Source organism: Apteryx rowi, unplaced genomic scaffold (genome assembly GCF_003343035.1).
Source record: "Apteryx rowi isolate R43461 unplaced genomic scaffold, aptRow1 scaffold_130, whole genome shotgun sequence".
Classification (NCBI taxonomy): domain Eukaryota; kingdom Metazoa; phylum Chordata; class Aves; order Apterygiformes; family Apterygidae; genus Apteryx; species Apteryx rowi.
Window position 1 is genome coordinate 488,858 of NW_020447531.1, and position 21,052 is coordinate 509,909.

Consider the following 21,052-nt stretch of genomic DNA (forward strand, 5'->3'; position numbering starts at 1 on the left):
CCATCCCCAGAGCTCTGAAATCCTGCTTGATGGTCTCCAGTTTGCCCTTGGTGTCATTGGCGCCCACATGGAAGAGCAGCAGTGGGTAATAGTCCGAAGTGTGGACAAGCCTTGGCAGTCTTTCCATGACATCTCTCACATGAGCCCCTGGCAGGCCACAAACCTCTCTAGACATGAGGTCAGGTCGGCAGATAGATGCCTCCGTCCCCTGCAGCAGGGAGTCCCCCACAAAATCAAAACGTCAAGAAAAACAGGAAAAAAGAGGAAAGGGATTGGGGAACTCAGTGGGTGATAGAAGTGATAGGTCCTAGAACTGGAGTTGTTACTGAGTGAAGCTGAGGTTCAGCACTTCTGGGACAAACCATACATGGAAAAAAGGAARCAAGAAAGATGTGGACAGCAGGAATTTGAGATGAAGGGAAAAATTATGTCAGTGGATGGCAAGAAGGAGCAAGCAGAGAACAGTGTAGCTATCAGATACAGGAGGCCCAGAAGACATGGCAAAGGGAAAGGGGACAGGTAAGTAACAATGATTGATAGTCTGAGGTTTAGCAAGACATTTTAAGAAATGTTTAGCTTTATCTTTGTTTGCTAGGGCAAAACCTCACAGACTAGAAAGATTCCATCTTTGTTGATTATGGATGGGAGTGCTTTCTGAAGTGTTAGAAACTAGTCATTGTTATAGACAAATCTGGGATACATGGTCTTTTAGTCTAGGGCAGCCTGGCAATTCTTGTGCTGTTTTTCATCTTGCCAAAATACACATTGTCTAATAATATTTAAGTTGTATAAACATACTTTTCAAGAAAAGGAGCTGTTGAAAGAATCCAGACAAAGCATTACTATGAAAGTAAATCTAGTACTTCACTACAATGGCAGCTTCCGTTATGGACAGTGTCCCTGTTGCCCAAGAAGAATGGGAGATGGAGATAGAAACATAGATTCTTTCTGTCTTGTCAAGTAAAAGGAGAGCAACTCCCACATTTCTAAATGGTGCTTGTTGGCCTGACCATGAAAAGCAATGCTGTAAGACTTACAATCAGTTCCAGTATATGTGATGTTACCTTCTATGATAATGTCAGTGAAAAGTTACCTTTTTTTTGCTGTGATTAGTCCTGAGTGCAACTTAGGTGGGAGTGATTAAATAGAAAAATCTGTTTTTCAGTTTTGCCTTTCATTTCACCTCTAAGACAGAACTGACCTCTACTGTTTTACTGTATTGGATGTGTTTTTGAAGGGAGGCACGTGATATCTGAGAGTTTCATAATCAACCTTTGCTAAATTAATTATGAAAAATCATTTGTCTGTTGCCAAAGCAGTTAGGGGAGAGAAGAACAATTTGCTTCACAGAACTAAAGCAGGACTCGTGAAGGGGAGAGAGAAGCTGGTCAATAAAGAATGCAATTATACAGAAAAATCTAAGCTGTAAAATCGATCATTCTTCTGTTGTTGATGCTCTATAATCATCCTGTATTGGCTCACTATATTTAGCACACTTGAATGAGTTATGTATAAGATATCAGTCTATTGCATTGTTTGAAATCTAGACTTGGCACGTTCATACTGTCCTACTGACCCTCTTCCTGCTACTCACAACTTTTTCAATCATCCAGAAGACAAGAATCCTTCCATAGGAGCTCTGGGAAGCATAGGCTCTAGGAAAGCACATGAGGAGGCTAGAGAGACTTTATAGGCCGGAGAAGCAAGAATCCTAAAATCTAATCTTGTTCTTCACCTAGGTAATGCAGTTTTCATTAACACGAATGGAAGTCACTCACATGCCCAGGAAGATGAAGATATACTCAAACCTGTGCACAAACACAGCTGTTTATCATGGCACTGTCATGCAGCTTCTTTATTAGCTCTGTAGTCTAAATGGCCTCAAAATACAGTAAATGATTTAAAAGTAAAATACCCACCTTCCTTCATTTGGTGTTAATATTGTTATGTTAGTGGGGGTTTTGACAGCTCATTTTTTCTTTAGGCAGCGTTAAGTGCCTTGAAACAGTTTTCAGAACAAGGACTGGATCCAGTGGAAGGGGCTATGAAAGTTGAAAATGGATCACTTGAAAAGTAAGTACCTTTTAAATCCTCGGCATTTCAATGCCTGTGTGGCATGGTAGATAAGAAATGTTAATTAAGAGCTTAGCTGCCCTTTTAAACCTGTGCAAAAAAATTTCCTTTGAAATTTACATAAAATTTTTCACAGTTTGAGAGCATAAACAGGATTTCAGGTTTAGCTTTACTGGTAATACTTAATAATGAACTATCAGGCAGTCAGTCCTCCTATGGAAATCCTAAAGGAAAGGATTTTCTTTTTATTTTATGGATTCTGTGTAAGTAGCATAACATGATTTTTGTCAAATGTGTTGCAGCACATGATATCGCCTGTAGATAGGATAGCTATCTGCCAGTAAGTCCTTATGTCTGCAAGATGAATTTTACCCTAGAGAATTTAAAAGCAAGATAAAATTTCTGTCGGATCTTAAAAACCCATATCTGGAATATTAGTTTTAAGCAGCAGACAAYAGATCCAGGTTTCACACTGGATTTTCAATTATTTAAAAAAGCAGGATTGTCTGTAGAATCCAGTAGAGAATTTTTTTTCCAGTTGTTGGTCTGCTTAAGTAAAAAGGTAGCCTTCTCTTACTAAATAAATTAGGAAGTAATGGAATAAGAGGAAAAAGACTGTAAGTGGCATTTGGAATTTTTGATAGATATATTGTATTTTTTATAAACTAATTTAATCAGAAACATTTTTCCATATGATCTCATCAGCATAGTATTTGAACATAAATATTGTTATTTCACTTTAAAATGTTGCCTTCCATAGAGACCTTTGAATCTCATGTGCCATCTGCTAATAAACATGTCTTAAAGATGTGCAACCCTGGACCTTACCATTCTTGTTAATGTATTAATCTTTCAGACAAGTCAAGCATCTGGGAGAGAAAGCAGACAATAAACAGACTAACTCAGGCACCATTGCTCAGGACTGCAAGGATTCAAAGGCTGTCGTCTAGGAGCTTCCCAGCGCCCACGGCTGCCACTGCATCCTTATAAACCTGTCAACACGCAATAGGGTGTATGTGTACAAGGAAATGAATGACTAATACCATTATTTGAGTCTTATGTGAAGACAACACTATTCTAACACAAGAGATAGTATACATGGTACTGTTTATTCAACTGTGGAAAAAAATAGAATTGAACATTTCCCTTAGAGCTTGAGATCAGAGCATAACTCAATTGCCCAGAGGCGGAAGAAATCTGATCATGTTACTGGAGGTTAAAGTAACAACCAATTAACAAAAAGTGTTAGATAAAAAGGGAAATTTTAAAATTGATTAATATTGAGGAAAACAAGTCAGCATTGGTTCAGTTATACAATTTTTTCATAGTGTAGTTTAAGTTCAGCTTACTGTTTTTTAAATAATGCTTGAATATTTTAAAAATAACCAATGACAGTGCTGTGAGAATTGTAGTTGTTGTCTTCATATATAGTCATACAGCTTATCTTTTTATGCAGACATTATGCATTCTTCATTCTATATGAATAAGTATGACTTTAAGATGCACTACTCAGAGTTGTATGCAAGCAGAAGTTTAAATCATGACAAGTATTTGCTTAACATGAACAGATGTTAGTTATGATCAGTCTCAATATACTCCAGGAAAAGCAGATATGGTATTTGATTTTCCTTGCCATAATCAATTAAAGAGGCGTCTTGCCTCCAAGCAACATTTTCCCCTTCAATTCTGCTCTCTGTTGTGTGAAGCACATCTACACCCCATTCTGTGTGTTGTATCAACCCACCGTTTGCATCAACTGAGTGTTTTTAATCTCTGCATTCTGACCAAGAGCAAAAGATAGGATTGCAATGTTATCTAACCAAGGAAGGAAAACTGTTGATGTAAAGATCGTTCTGTTGTAAAGGGAGTAGCAGCAGAGATAAGACCTGGGGCTGCGCTCTGTACCAGCATATTTCATTCAAGTGTGTGGCCAAATGCAGTAAAACCACATCAGTTCATGTGTACGATGACAGTGTCGTCTCCTTCTTTATCATTCACAGGTAGACAACTCAGAGAATGAATTGAAAAAAACAATTACAAACTAACGAATGACTGKCCAAAGCGCCAAAAACAGTGTTCAGCGTACCTTTCTCTATGCCTCCACCTTCTACAAACTTATTATGTTAAAGCGGTCATACTGACAGTTAAGTTATTTATTTGTCTGAAATACGACTATTTTTTTTAAGCCTTATGCAATAAATATGTAAGGCAACTACCAACTGCATAGCAGTCACGACAACATTGCATAAGATTTTAGAAGCATGTAAAGCAGAAATCACAACCCAGATGACTCACTCAGGAAAACAAAGAGCAATGTAAGGAAATGGTGCAAGGTACAGTGGAATTGATTCACCTCTATGAAAGACTTCAGGGTAACATCTATCAGGCTTTTACAGGGTGAGTGGTTGCTAAAAATTCTAAGTCCTTTTTCTCAGGGGTATGATTCACTCTCCTCCCCACAGATTAAGAGCCTTTGTGCTCAGAGTTTGCAGTTTATCTAGGGTCTGATTCTGTGGCGTGTAAAACTGTCTGGAACAAGCTGAGCCTTTCAATTCCCACAGAACTGGGAGATTGCCAGAGGCATTTGACACCTGGCAGACTCAAGTTCTTAAGGTAGCAGCATACAAAAATGCTTAGATCTTCCACAGTGTCTTTCTCAGGGATACACTACCTGCCTAGTTGGCTACCAAAGCAGAAATCTACTGCTCCTTCACCTTAGCAGCCAGCTGAGGTAGTTCAGAAGCAGGCTCAGTCTCTGCTCAAGCAGTACCTTCTGGTGCAAAGCGTACAAAAGGCATTATTGTCCTCTCCCATGGAGAACAGGAACAAAAGGAAGAGACAAACCTATTCATTGACAACTCTGTTCATTTGCATCTGTCTCAAGGACAAGAAGCTGAGTTTGCTGGGGATAATGTGACAAGGAGACTGAGAGTATGGTCTCCCAAGCATTAACAGTACCTCTGTAGTATGTTCCCAGTCCGGTCACTACAGAGTAACCCTTTGGCAAACCTGCTTTGTACTTGTTTGCCCAGAAACTCAAGGTATAGCTTGACACTTTCTCATCCACTGATCTGGGAACCAACCAGAGCAGACTAAAGCTTCCCATGCTCAGTAGGAGCATGAATGACAAAACTTTAGTCTTCTCAAGCCCAGGTGTCAGCAGTAGCTGCATAGTGTTGTTCAGGCACCTCTGACCCCCACCAACATGGTGATGTTTCCTAGGCATAGCTGCAGAAATGCATCCAGTAATCTTCAGATTAGTTGCTTTGTTGTGTTCATGGCAGATGGCCTCTCCATTGGGCACTGGGCTCGCTACAGTGCACATGACAGAACAGCAAAGTGGTACTTACCTCGCTCCAAATGAGCAAATTGCAATCAAACGCATGCAACTGGTTATGTAGGCCCAAGCTGTCTCAGTCAGCCCCTACTTTGCAGACAACAGTACAGAAAGGTCAACTCTATGTAATTTTCAACATCTCAGGTCCTCTTGTTGGTCAGAGAGATACTTGATTCTCGCCGTGACAAAAGCAAGTCAAGTAACTGGGGGAGCTTGTTCATTTTTTTGAAACTATGGAAACATGGAGTAGATTTATTTGGGGGTCATATATCAGCAGGATTTCTAACTATTTTCCAAATGCAGGATTGCCTAGTATTTGCAGTAATCACAAGTCAGAAAATTCTGTTCAGTTTGAGGTAAAGTGCACACAGATGGCAGTTTTAAAACACCTCCCAAACTGCAGGTTAAAAGCCTCACCAAAGAGGTGCCAATGAAGTCTAAGAGCTTTTCCTGACATAATTCTGAAGAAAGAGTCCCTGCTCTCTACAGGTATGGATGGGAGCACAGAGACCTTAATATGGAGCTCATCAAGATACCACACCTGAACTCCATTATGTTGGTTTAGTGTTATTTTAACACACTGCAAAGCTTGTGTCTCAGATTTCAATCTGTCTACCTGCATAACACATACAAGCAGTTTCTTAAAGAAAATTCTACAGTATTCTCACACACACATATACAGCAATGAACTTTAAGTGTAGTTTGGCATTGTCACTAGCAACTTCCCAAGAGCCTGAGGAGAATTCTTGCACCAGAGGTGTTGCAGCAGGCAGTGGACATGTTTCCAAACTTGTCTTGTTGGTTCACAGCTGTCCCTGTTTTAGTTCCTGAGCCAGCAGCATCTGAAAGCTTCTGGGGAAAGCTTTAGTCCAATGATGTAAACACTTTTTTTTTTTCCTTCAGCAGCCCCAACTGCTTTCCATAATCAGATAAAAGTTGGTAAACAGGGGCAAATAGAACAAAGCACCCTTTATATTTAATTGTGCTTAATAATTAGCTAATGATGTACAGTGAATATTGGAGAAGAAGCAGTGTGTTTTGAATGTGATTATTAGTCCTAAAATGGTTGAGTTTGATTCTCTAAAAGCAGTTAATCATTTTTATTTATATTTTTAGATTGTACCATCTTTGGGGTAGAGACTGTGTCAATCCTCTATTTGCAAAGCACCAAGAATAGTTTAGTTTCCTGTTTAGCACATGTTCTGCATCTTTCATCCTGCATCACAAAGCACTTTCCAAAGATGGGAAAATGCCATATTTTAGAGATCTGGATCAGAGGTACAAACTGGTCCTGAGGAACAAAGCTGGAAACTGTGCCCATTTGGCAAAGACTGCTGAGAGCACTGCCATGAAGACTGTGTTCAACTCCTTTTAAGGACTCAGGAACCCAAATCGTCATCAGTTGTGGACAACACTCATTAATCAGGAGGAATTATGCTTAGAGGAAACTAATACCCTCAGGTATCCTCTCAGAAAATCTTTTCAACACCTTCTGGTGATCAACAGCTTACACAGGAAAAGCCTCATCACAGAGAGACTGTAGGTATATGATATAACTGAAAGGAAAAGAATTGACATGGTTAACTTCATATCTGAGTTATCACCGCCAATTGCACACTGACCTGTCAACAGTTCAGCACGTTCTGGAACTTTGTATTCTCACATTGACACACATTTTGCACCGAGTTCCAGATAGACAGATGTGCTGCTTGCAACAAATGCAAAACACAGCAGCATCTGGGCTGTAGAGTTGGAGAAAAGGATGCAGATGTCTATGGTTCTTCCTCCACCATCCCAGCATTCACTGCCCATTTACAATGAAACTGAATTTACCCCTCAGCTAGAGTCCTTCCCTGAATTCAACATGCCACCATATAATTACACCTGATTGAAGTCATAGCCAGAGGATTTAAAAGACAAAGTGTTCATCAGCAGCATTTTTAAAGGGTATTTATGTAATGAGTAGAGAAGAACCTCAGGAGTTCTTGTTCTCTCTGTTGTCTCTCCCCTCTTAAGCATGAGGAAATGGGGCTGCGCCACAACAGAGTTTAAAGATCAATATGGGAGTAGTCTAGATGAATGACTCCAGGAATATGGAATCCTCTTCTTTGTGGCCTGAAATGACAGTGCAAACAAATCCTTCCTAAAGTATATGCAAAGCCCCTGATCTCTCTGACAGCACTTTACTGCATGTATTTTATTGGTGGGTGGCTGCTTGTTTTGGTTCCCTTCTCTTTGGCCTGCTTCGAYTTCCTGTGAAGCAGCACAAAATTTCCCATTTCCTTCAGTAAGAGTTGACCAAAGTTTTTAAGCTGAATTTGTTTCCCAGTTAACAGGCAGAAGATTTTTTTTGTTTGTTTGTTTTCAAAGGCTATGTAAAAATAAATACTCCTGGTAACATCTCTTTGTCCTCTCCCAGAAACATCCAGGATTTCTCTGCTCTTAGCTGCATCCCAAAAGCAGAGAGGATTGTCTTTCTTTGCTCAGATAAAAATATGTCCTTTGTAACAGAGAAAAAACAGCAGAGGATGGAAGCTTATTTTTAATGACAATGAGGACAGGGAGTTGTCAGAGGCCTCAATACAACATTGCATAATTGACATTATTCCATGGCAAATGGGAATGGATGGTTATTGTCCTTCATCAGTTTTTTTACTAAAGCACAAGAAGTTAACTGCGTTGAACCACWCCTAGAACAATAGTGATGAGCATGTATATTTGGCATAGCTCCCCTAGGACATCTCCAGAAGAGCTGAAAGGGGAGAAGTGTATCCTGAGTAACAGCTAGCGCCTACCTTTCACTGTCTGTAACCGATGAACCTCAAGCTGAAGGGTAAGGTGTCATCAGGATGAGGTACAGGGAAATGCAGCTTCCCCTCTGGGCATTTACCTCTTGTACAGGTTTTTTTTGGTTTGTAACTGCATTCCTGAGGCGTGATATGAGCTGAGCATGTGTGTATGTTGGTAGATCGGACGTGTATGAAGTGTTTTGGTGGTATGATTTCTGTTATTCCACATGAACTGCACTGGCTTTCATTTTTGATCATACAGCTTGTTATTTGCTTTATGCTGTTAGTCATGGTTGGCTGTGCACTTTTGTGCTTGGTGTTTTAACTCTGTAGCACTTCAGTACAAAGGAAATTTAAAAAACAACAATGGAAATGTTTCTAATCTGTTCTTAATTAAATAGCCCTCAATAATTGATTTATAAGAAGAGGGAAAGCACAGCAGAATGGGCATTAACCTGAAAATGCCACATATTTAAGGGCCAAACTTTCCTTTTATTTATGATCACCAGGATCTGGTGAGAGCATGAATGCCAGTGAAGTTTTATCCAATAGCACYCAATAAATGAGAGGAAAATTAGCCCAGATAAGGCAGTTTATGCCTCTCAATGCCTTTGTGCATTTAAACAGATCACTTAGGCCTGCTTATTTACTTTTGTTCRTGATTATATATGCAGCAATTTTTCTAACTGTTTCTTTCTAACTGTAAAAATGTTCAAGGGCAGCAATAATAACATCAACATAGCCCAAATCCCTGTTTTACAACGGCCCATTTCCACCACCACTCCAATCCACTGTGGCTGAACTGAGCTGGAGATAGATAGATTTGTTTTTGTGTTCGCTTCTGTTACTTAGGCTTAAGGTGGGGGTCTTCACATGTAAGTCAAAACAAAGAACATGCATATTTAAATGTTAGGCAAAATGAAATCAAAATGTGACATCTATCTTAGGTGCAGAAATTGCCTTACCTGTGTCTAAAATATACCTGAAATTTTTGAAGCTGAAAGACTGAACTCTAGACCTTACTGAAGACAATAAGTTTGTCAATTGACTTCAACAGAACCTGTATTTAATTATTGTCCCCCTAAGCCATGTAGCTAGCTAGATCAAATACAGTTGTGATAAGCCAAGAAGTACCTAAATGGAACTTTCTTGCCTTACATTAGTATAAAATGACACAATTTGTTGCAACCAAACTTGATTTCACCCTCAATTGGAACAAAATGTAAAGCAAAAGGCTGCAGGGTTTTTTCTTATCAAGGAAGATCTACCAATCCAGAGTACAGCATAGTAAARATAGTCAGACCACTTATTATACACAGAATTATTAATAAAATCCATGATTTTCATATCACTAGTGCTATTGTTGAATCAGGATTTAACCCCAATAATGACTGATAATGCTGGGAATGTTTTACAGACTCATAAGTACTGTAGGTAGGTATCTGGTAAGCAGAAACTACAGTTCCCTTGTACAATAAACAGTAGGAATAAACAAGCGCCCAGAAGAGAAATAGTTCCTTACAAAAGAAAAGTCACAAAGCCTAAGGCTCTTAAGTTGCTTTATGCAGCTCAGCTCACTTCAACAATGCTGCTCTTATTATTGTGAAATATTTGTTGCATGTGATCAACACAGTGCAGAGAAAGATGTTGCTACTATTTCAGTGTTTCTTCTACCTCATAGACTAAATAACCCAGGGCCAGAATTTTAATAGCACTGACCCATTTAAAACACAAAAAAGGACRAGATTTTCAGGAGAGCTTTAGCATTTGATAGCTGACTTCTGAAAATTTGATCCCAGCTGGGCTTGAATATCTTGAATATCACTTTTGGAGTAATTTTGTAACTGCTTTCCAAATACAGACAGAGCTGTTCTAGCAGTCTGTTATGCTGTTCTAGAAAAAAGCAAGTGGTTTGTTTGTTGAGAAGGAAGGAAGCTATGAAGGTCTTAACACCATTATGTAGAAGATTTTGCTGCAGATTTTTTAGCTTGAGTGAGGGCATCTGAAGATAAAGCGCAGAAAACTTCTGGCCCTTGCCTCTGCAGCAATTGTATTCTTAAGTGCTGCCTCTGCACAAAAGCTGAGGCAAAAGTTTCCACACAAATGTCAAAAAGATTATGAAAATATTTTTGTGAAACAGAATTTTTCGAGAAGTCATATACTTAATATTTTCTATGATTTCTTTTGTTACTGTTTTTTAATTTTGTTTTACTAAAAACCCCCAACAAGCTCTTCCCGAATAAATCATGATTTGCTTTTTTTCTACAAACAGAAGTCCTTCACATGCTGTTTCAGATAAAGAATAAATACAAATTAGCAGTTTTGCAAAAATCTGAAAAAGGCGACAGTGTTGGGCTTTTTTGAATGGTATTAATTATATACATTACATATTACATATTCTATATCATGTATCCCATACCTTATACCCTATACCATATATTTTATATGTGTGTGCATGTGTGAATGAAATTAAATTATGTATATGCATGTATGTCTATGTGTGTGTGTGAAAATATATTTTTATACATATACATCTGCCTATTTAAAAACAGAATGCAATTTTAAGAAGCACCTACATTCTAGATACACAAATATTTAAGCGTCTTACTTGGAGGCAAGCCAAGTATGCAAAAATCTCCATTCACCCAGGAGCTAACACAAAAGGTCTTAAAGTCCATAGACAGACAACTTCTCAAAACTGAGGATTCCCCCACATTAGTGTCTGTTTCTGAGCAAGTTCAGAACCACGTTAACCTYAGCCATGTAAACTACTTCCCACTCTGTGCAATTTGGGTTTCCAAAACTGGATTCCTCCCTTCTCACAGGGAGAGAATAGCTTAGCTGATACATGTTCAAGAGCTCCTACCAGTTTGGGCAACACAGAAAATACTGTTGAAGGAGGAATGCCTGCTGTTGAACCCCCCCTCCCGCCTTTTACTCAGTAGCTGAGACCAGAGTTAAACTTCTTCCTCCCGCCCTTGCATTGGAGAATGCCCTGAGCCCTGAGGCTACAGTCTGTTCTGAAGCAAGGTGTCATCCATCCAGCTGGTCCTCTTCACTTTGGATAGATCTATTCACCATTCACTGAATCAGTGAGAAGAGGAAAGTACTCCTATTACCCAGTGCTTAGGGTACTTACAAGGGAGGATGGGAAGGAGACTGTTGTTCCAATTTTTCTTCCATAAAATAGTGAAATATCAATATAAATTAATCAACAGGCAATTATTCATGTTCCCCTTTGTGCTCTCTGAACCACTAAATATTAAAATATTCTGTACAAAGTAGAAGTTTCCATGGAGCTTGAAAGTAACCTGGTGACCTCATTATTTTGGTGGTTAGAGCATTCTCTGAAGGTGGAAAAGTATATACTACCTGCTAATCAATACATACTCACCAAGATGAAAATTCATAGGAATCTCTTGCACTGTGCATCTTACAATTTGATCTTGTCTGCAAAAGCACTTGGAAAGTTCAGTGATCTAATAAGATGTACATATGTCCTCCTCCCCATAAGAAAACAGAAGTCTTTTTATTGAGAAGGAAACCACCTTTCTTCATGACAACTGCTGGAGTTCCCTCTGAGCAACAGGTGATACAAGTCAGAGCAACCTGTGACCACAACATATTCAATCTCTTCTGAGTAAGGCTTTTTCCAATGGGTTTAGAAACTGTCTATTACATCTGAAGTCAAGAGAGAATTATGTTCTGACAACTACCTTTGTTTTTTCCTTCTTAAAGAAAAATACCTGGGAGCCTTTTGCTTTTTCTTTAATCCAAAAGTGGTATTATAGCATCACAAAGAGCTCCAAGCTTCTATGTCCTCTCAGCTCTGTTCTGGCTTGCATATTTGTTTTCTTTGATTTAATCTTTTATTTTTGTTTGTCAATATGGATTCATTCAGATTCATTCTGTCTTATTTCAGAGAGAGAAGAGTGTAACAATATTTCTGAATAGAAGGGGCCAGTGCATTGGAAATAAAATTAGCAGTTTTATTTTATTGGTCAAGACCTTCACCAAGGAACAATTTGTGCAACATTGCTGAAAGCTAAAGAAATCTTAACACAAAAAAAGTCAATAGTTTGAAAAAAACCCAGACCTCTCGTGTTAAAGTTTAGACAGGTTGATAAGGGCTTTAATTTACCTTTGGGAAATGCTCATCAAATTCTGTACTAATTGAAAATATGCTTCCTGTGCATTTCTTGCTGGGTGAAGATCTTTCAATGTTTCCTCTGGTGCAGAGGAAGAAAAAATATTTTCCCAAAGTGGGATGAATTCCACAAGCCTAGAGATTCTATCAGGAGATTTTCTCCAAGCTCTATAATCCTGTGATATTTCTGCTAGCAGCCAGGAAAGCCAGTGGTATGAATTCCCATATGTGCTTGTTTGATGTGAGTTTTGTTATTTTTAATTATTTAAACAGCACCATGCGTGTGCATGATTCTTTATAGACAAAAGATAATATCCCCAAAGAGCTTGCAAACCAAATGGCCCAGTGGTACAAACACTTCTTTAGCTTTCCTAGAACATACTACCTGGAATAATCCACTGATGTCAGTGGACTACTTATACGCTGGTAAGTGCTCTACTGGGTAGGAAGTGTTTGCAGGATTAGACTGTAGTTAAAACATGACGTGATCATTGGTGATGAGGGAAGGGAGGGCAAGTGTTCCAGCAATAAGATCATGCTGTTGCTTTGGTTATAATGAAGGTGTCAAGGGGTTAGGGCATTTTTAATGTTTTATGTTATTTATGATCCTGTTACTAAGAAGGAAAAGCTCAGTTTYATAGGCCACATGGAAGAAGCAAGTTTTCAAGAAGGAAGACTAGCTTTGGATGGGGAGAGGGGCACAGCTTGCTCTGTTAGGAAGTGACCTCCGGAGGTGGGGAGGAATGYACCAGGAGAAACACTAACCATATGCTCTGAGCATCTACGTCCTTCACTGCAGCTAGCACACGTCCACCAGCTCCTTAAGAGCCTTTCTTTTTTAATTGAGGGCATTTTCAGAAGTTTCCCAGTACATTTCCAGCTCTTGGCAAGACCCAGACACATCTGTGACATTTAGCTGATAGCCTCCTTAGTGAAGGGGAAGTTTGCCAATGAATCCTTGTGCAACTGTTTATGCTACAAACCAAAGTGTACAATTGCCAGTTTCACTCTTACAACACAGAGAGCATTTTTCCTTCTTAATTGAAAGTGTGGAACACAACAGAGCCGTTAAATAACAAGAAAACAACCAGCTGAAACAATTAGTAAGAGAGACATCAAGGATGACAGACAGCAGGCCCTCTGCCCAGCAAGACACGCAGCCAGGGCATGCTCTATTTTTAAAAGCAACCTACAGCCTTTAGCAAGGACACAGGACTTGGGGGCTGAGCGGAGGGCTGTTGTTCCGGGATCTCCAAGTGCTTCGCAGAAACACCTCCACTGGGGAGGAAGCTGTCTTACGGGTAACCGGAATAAGGCACAAACCAGTCATGGGACTGGGTTTTGGCCTGAAGAAAGCCAATGGTAGCAGAAAGACCAGGTGTCAGTGGCAATCTGCCCGTGCAGATTTCTGCTTTTTCTGGGGATGATTTTTGCATGGATGTGTGGTCCTACCCCTCTGCAGTAATAAGCCCACAGCAGAAATGGGGCGAGCAGCCAGTCAGAGCACCTTTTCCCTCCTGTTTGAATGGTGGCACCTCCACATCACGAAGAGCTTTAGGAATGTCCTAAATGACTGGGGAAAAGCTCTACCTTTTGGGGTCAGTGTAGGAATCAGTTTAAAAAAAAACAAACAGCCAGCAGCACCACTGAGCAACTGCCACAGGGGCCATGGCACTGAGCGGACTTTGCCACCACACTGCAGACCTTCACCAGCTGGCCACTGTGCAGCTCCCTTCCTCGCACTTGCCCCCTCCCCAGAAGGAGACTTCATGGCCCTCAAGAACAATAGCACAAAAATCGGTTGTTAGTGAGTTCCCTGGTCTGACCTGCCTGGGTTGGACCTTCCTAAGGCATGAGTCCTCCTCCTCCCCTCACCACCAGTTCCTTGTGTTCAAGCTGCCTCAGTTATTTTACAGCCACGGCCACTGGGAAAGGGCAGCCAGGAGATGAGCAGGATTAGGAGGAAGAAGTGGCAGGAGAGTGCCTGAAACTCCATGTGAAGCACCTGCACTTTTTTTCTCATCTTTTCCTTTACAGCTATTTTTTTCTCACAAATCCAAGAGTTCAAATCTGGATGAAAATGATTTCAATGACTGAAGTATCAAAACAGCAGAAATTAGCAGAGAAATTCAGATAGGATAGTAGCTTTCTGCTGCTTTCTATAACAATGCAGTATGGATATTTTGAGTTTTCAGCCTTTTATGGAACCTAAATGTGTGCCACAATGATTAAAAGAACTGAGAGACACCTACTAGTTACACTTGGAGGGGAACGATGGCACTTGCATGGAAACAGAGTTCACCAAACCTCACTTTTTAGAGTCCTCCCCCATCACAATCCTTCTGTGGTTTGTGAGACTTTTCTCTTCTCTTTCCTGAACTAGTCCATGATAAGTGGCCTAAATTTGTTTCCAGACCTTTTTAAAGTTTTTAAATAATTCTGACAGATCACAAACAGCACTTGAAGTAAACACATGCATGTAGGCAGACCCACAAACTATGGAACTTGGATACTCTTAACTTTTCTCTTCTCTTTTTGGCATTTAACCTGTTCCAGACAGTATTCCTCTTTTCTCTTACAAGTTTCATATTTTTTAACCTAAATTTTTATATTTTATTAGTAATATGCTTTGAATTCTACATAAAAAGAGCTAGTGATGTAAACAGCCAGATCTTCCTGTCTGACAAATCTTTTACGTACGACAAACATAAAACTAACAAAGATACGGTCCAGTTCTGAACTTGTTTTCCTTCCTGTAAAGACAGCGTTTGATGTAAGAACCCTGTATATATTGACTCAGTACACCTGAAACTTGAGATTTAGCTTCTATTGGTACAAGATACACCAGACTGTCTGTCACAGCGCAATGAGCCATTGTCCTCATAGATAATTAGTATGCCTCTCCCTTCTTGGAGGGACATTTTCATACTAGCTTCTGATCTCCAGCGTGAATGACGTCGCACATTCTTTAGCTGCAAYGTATGCAAAATAAAATTAGATGCACTGCCAAGAAACTCATGCTTTCTCCTGTTTGCAGTCAAAGACGAGGCAGATTCTTCACAGGTCCAAGTGGTGGCTCCTAGTTCTCAGTGACAATCAACAGACAGCTAAACCCAATCCTCAGTAGTATGTAGGTGCTTGACATGCTTGAATCGGTATTGACTCAGTCTAGTATTTAAGCAGTTATGACCTGATCCTCTCCAGTGGAGTGGCGTGTCCAGGTAGATTAAAACAGATGCAGTAGCTCTGAGTGAGGAAGGGATTGATCCTTCAAACTCAGCAGAAGGCTGTGGTGCTACTTCCAACAGCCCTATTTCTGGGGAATTAGGCAGCAGCACATTGAGCAAGACTAACACAGAAGAGATGTTACCCTGCCACAGCAACAGTTCTTTTCTGCAGAACCTGGGACACTTTATTTGACAGATGCCAGGACCTGACTTATTCTTTCCTGTGAGATTAATGTCCTATTTATTTCCCTCTAGGCAAAGCCTTAAATTATTGGAGTAGAAACCCACCTCATTCTAGCCCTCTTCTGGATTCCATTTGGCTTCATGTTTCTCCCGAGAACATTGTCCCATGATTCAGCCGACAGTCAAGGGGAAAAAATTCACAGGGAACAACTTTCCTCACCCTCTTCTTTCTGACCCTGGGAATAATGGTGACATGCGACATCACCTTAGACCAGGCAGATGCAGCTTCCAATTGCATGTCATCTTCTTTTAACACCCCTGCCAGACTGCAGGTACAGAATTTTATGTTAGCTTTTGCACTGAATTACCAACAGAAACCTCTAGAGATTAGGTCTCAAAAAGGTCTCTTAAAGAGGGAATATTGTCTGGATGTAATTTAGCTGCCATTGCCCAGCAATTCCATAGATCCCTTTGATTCATGACATTAAATATATGGAGCAAGCATATGAACAGATTAACATGCAAGGTCCTATAATTAGCTGTGTTATTAAATTTGCAAAGTAGTTGGGGGGGGGGGAAGGGGCTTGTTTGCCATCTGTTTAAAAAGTATCTCTCTTTCCACTGAAATCTGGATATAAAAAACCCCAAACATGTGGGCATGACTGCCTTCCTTGCATACATTACTGGGATTATTTCCCTTGAGTTAACCAAAGACAAGCATGATTCATATATCAGTAGAATGTTGTGCAAAAATGTGAGTAGAATTTTTTTCACATAATGTTCCTTTTCCTTCACATTGTAAATTATGAATCTTATAAACATCATGAATTACACATTTTATTGGTCTGTGGTTTTTTTGTTTTTTTTAATCATGACCCTAAAACTGTGTAATGGAAGAGTAATTATGCCAGGCAGCACGATAAATTCTTCTATGATAATGATTTTTTAATCCTACTCTTGTTGCTATGGAATAATGCAACCACACAGTCATTTACTTCAATTTCCCTAGAAAACTTACAATAGCCAAGCTATGATTTTAAAACACAGACACACAGACACACATGTACACATTCCCATGGACTTCAAATAACAAGTATGCTTGTATAGAAAGAAGGAAAGTTGGCACTGGTTAAAAAAGAGGTCCATATTAACTATTTAATCATTAGCACTAGTTATGTGGAAATTGCCTTAAAAATGTGAGAAGGACTCCATCCTAAAAAGCTTTTAGTCTAACAGTAAGACTCTAATTTACTTACTCTTCAATGGAGCGCTATCACTCAGTAGTTCCATGAAAGCACTGTAAGAAAAAGAGATTCTCAATGACAGCATACAAGAAAAAAACAAAAAACAAAAACAAAGCCAGAAAGACTCCAGAGTATGGAAGTCTTCTGGTGTGGCAAATGAGCAGTGCCATAAATTGAGGCTTGTACATAGCTCCTTATTTTTAATGCCAGATTTCTTTAAAAATGACTGTGATGAGCAAGCATTTGTGATTTCCAATCAACCATTTAGTAACAGCTGCTGCAGCATGCAGAGCAAGTGTTTTAATGKTTTTTTTTTTCTAAACATACATTAAGAAAGTGGTATTTGAGGAAAGCATAGTTGAAAACAAAGGAACCTGGATCTGAGCAGGGTTTCCACTTGCCTCAGACTGCCTGAGGGGAAGGTCGGTTAACCCAGAGGCAGAGAGATCCACTCCAATATTATGAGTTTGGGGCTCATTCTTACATCCACAAGGATTAAATTAAAAAGTAACAGGAAAGTAATGGTGAAGGTATAGCATAAACCAAAAGGCAAGCATAAGGGGAAGGAAGCTGTTAGGCACATTGACATGTGCAGTCTAACTTCCCATATACAGCTTCCTATATAGTCATCAGAGATGGTTAAGCTTTCAGCGCAGGTACTCTGAGTCACTGCTTGGAGGAGCTCAAGGGGTGATTACTTGTATAGCACATTAACCGTACAGGGGTACATAGGAGGTCTAAAGTTCAGAAGCTGAGCATGAATACTCCCCAGAAGGTGTGGAATTTGTATTTCTTTCTGTTTGCCATTCTATCCCCTATTCTCCTCTAAGCTCTCCCTAAGCCACATTATAGAAGACTAAGAAACATTTTGATTTGCACAAGCCAGAAACAGCACAATCAGTTATCCAGACCTAAGTTGCTCTGGCTAGGATCTCCTCTCTGGCAGTGGTAAAAAAGAAGTTATATGTTGGCTGTTTGTCCCCGCACAGAACAAAGTGGCCAAGATAAACTAGCTGGATATTCTTTGCATGCAAAAAGAAAAGAAAATGAAAACTAAAAAAGAAACCCCCTAAGAAGGACCCTCATCCATCTGTTTTTCTTTAGGGATGCTTTAACATTAGCTAAATATCACTTATTTACACCTGAAGAAGTTAAATGATCTTGTTCCCATGAACTCTCTTACAAATGCTGTCCTGGCCTGTGATTTATATAAAAGTAGCCGTTCCCTTAATTTTATTCACAATAGCTTCATTCTTACCGTATGAACCTGCTTTGTCAGTATTCACTTTGATTTATGGAAGATTTCAAACTACCAAAATAACTATCCCTTTTCTTTTCATTAAAGCTAATCCCCACAAAGACACTTTCATCTGCTGATTAGTCATGCTTCAGTGATCCTGCTAACCAGAGGCTAAGTTATTGATGTGTTAAAGATGTAATCGCAGAGATTCAAGACCACTGAAGAAAATTCAACATGTTGTTTGACAGTGTCAGAATATAACAGTGTTTTGCCTTATTTAACCAGCCCGTGTAGCAAATGCTCAGCAGCATGGTCAAATCTCAGTTAGGCTACATGCAAGAAAGGACTTACTAGAAACTGTTCCAAATCCACACATGCACAGTGCATTACAGATCATGAAGAGAAGGGGTAGGAATTTCCAAAGTACTTCAGGGAATCGGGAACCCAGCCTCCCATTCAAAAGGGATCAAACCAAACTCACTCAGGCATTTTTGTAAAGTTCATCCAACTTTCTAAGCTTAAGGAACAACACATCTTCCATTATAATCTGTACACTTAACTCTGAAAAATTCACTATCGAGACTGATATTTCCTAGGCCTGTACTAAGTTGAATGTTTGTTTAGAAATTATTTAAGCAAACCCTTCTTACACCATACTTAAACAGTTCTAACCACTTTGAAACAAAACCTTCCTCCTGACCATCACTGTCTCTAAATGGTTTACATTCAAGCTATGATGACAGGCTCACATGCTAGCAGCAATTTCCTATGAATCTACAAAGATGATCATCCCAAATATTTGACTTAATATATTTCCTAAAGAGAATAAGGACTCCTGGAGTTCTATACCCTGGCTTAGAGCTAATGGAAGTTTTCAGGATTAATCCCTTGCCCAGCAAGGCAGCTTGTATTACATATAAGGAAAAAGAACATGATAAGTCTGAACCTCCTTCTAGCAGTCAGCACCTCAGTGATAAAACTGTAAATAGCGGCTACACAGGGAAAACTTAAATACATCAGGATACATCCTTGTTGCAAGTACATTGCATTTTTTACTTACATTGATACTCATGGTTGCTGTTTCACTGCCTTGGCCTTAATAGCTCTGTGCTATGGAGGAAACTAAATATGAGTGAGACCTGCTCTAAATCCCAACTGTCTTTACAACCAGCATGTAGAGGTCACCAAACAATAACTAGACGGAGCCCTACTTCCTGGGGCATAAACATATACTCAGCTGCCATTGCCTGTAATTATCCAGCTGTAATAAGACCCACTTCACTCAGTTCTTCTCAATTATTGGTGGACAATTGCAGATTAGTGATATTATGAAGCTGATATGGTTGCCACAATCAGCTTGGGCCTGAAAATGGGTTAACCATTTTGGTGTAGTATGGAGTCTGAACTAACAAGTCTTGCTCAGCCTAAGCTGGCTGCTTTCAGGGCCAGGTCAGGCATTACTGCACTGTGTTCCCTGAACTGCAAGGGAAGACAGCACAGAGACCTCCACACAGCAGCTCAAGAGGGCCTTGACCTGGCCTGACACAATTCTGCTGGGATTGGAGCCAGGCTTGCTCTATGCAATCACTGAAGTGTCTCTGCAGGAGTTCTTCTGTACCCACCTTATTCTGCTCCTTATCCCAGATCCCTGTTACACAAATAATTGGGCACTAACTGTATTAATTCAGATTTTCACTTTGTCCCATTTTCAAAACCATTGTGTGGATGAGTCCGTATTCCCTCATCACTATATCTGGTTGATATGCTACTGGCTGTCCCAGCCTTGGACCCTCTGATCCATTATCTTTTAACATGCTTGGTCTGATTATTTATATTTCACCCAGATCTTTATAGACCTATGCCTTTCCCGTTTGGTGTCATTCAAACTCCAACAAGTGCTGTTCAGTGGTAGTCTTGATTCTCGTTTTGAGGCTTTATCTCTTCAGGCTGGTATCCATCCACGTCCTATGTTAGAAGACACTGACRATGTTCCTTCTGACCTGTCCAGCCTTGTATTCATAGTACTCCTTTGAACTACTGACGTTTTTCCACATGGTTGAACTTTCCCTCATATTTTGTCACTTTCCCTATTTTGCAGGGCAAACTCATCATCTGCTCTAGCTGTTTAATAAAACCGTGAGCCAGATGAGAATCCCCTCTTCCTCATGGATATTAGACACAGAGCAGTATGTGCAGGGTTCATGACAGCCAGCTTGCTGCAACCTTGCTAGCAGCTGCTTCTTCTGGTGTATTTCTGTAAGGACAGTGTCCAGTTCCATGGCAAATACTGCTCCTCTAGGAATGTTCTTGGAATCCTTTAACTGCTCTTGGTCTGTGAGCCCAAATCCTCCGAGCACATATAAATTGGTCCATTGCTAATTTATGCTGAAAAGCCCCATGAATAAATGAATATGCCAGGAACACAAATCTTTGTGATCCCCTCTTAGCTGAAACAGATTCTTCTCACTCACTCACTTACCTTTCAGCTTTGTCCTGGCCAGCTTAGGCTGATGACTGCTCCAAACAGTATATCAAGGACTTGCTCCATCTAGGCATAAATCACACATTGTGGGGAGGAGGTTTGAACTCTGAACCACAGTCAGAGCTGGTCCTGAAGACTGGCTGCTGGGTGATCCCCTCTCAGTTCTATGTCAGCCATTTGTTTGGTATTGACATTAAAACAAACTAAGCCAAATGAACCTACCAAAGATTTAACCCTCATCTGTAGTAGGGTTTTGTATTATCTATATTTGGAACCGTCTGACCTTAGGCTTCATGGCAAATTAAAAAAAATTCTGCAAATGCCCCAACT

General features: G+C 39.9%; 1 protein-coding gene across 2 annotated transcripts in view; it reads left to right on the top strand.

Annotated features, from left to right (window-relative positions):
• The window catches only part of STAU2 (staufen double-stranded RNA binding protein 2), a 175,897-nt gene extending 171,860 nt beyond the window's left edge, over nucleotides 1–4,037 (top strand). For both annotated transcript variants that reach the window (XM_026056293.1, XM_026056294.1), the window contains 2 exons: nucleotides 1,985–2,073; nucleotides 2,930–4,037. In XM_026056293.1, the coding sequence (XP_025912078.1) occupies nucleotides 1,985–2,073; nucleotides 2,930–3,023 (183 nt within the window). In that variant the 3' untranslated portion in view covers nucleotides 3,024–4,037. The remainder of the gene's footprint in view (nucleotides 1–1,984; nucleotides 2,074–2,929) is intronic.
• Nucleotides 4,038–21,052: the final 17,015 nt, after the last annotated feature.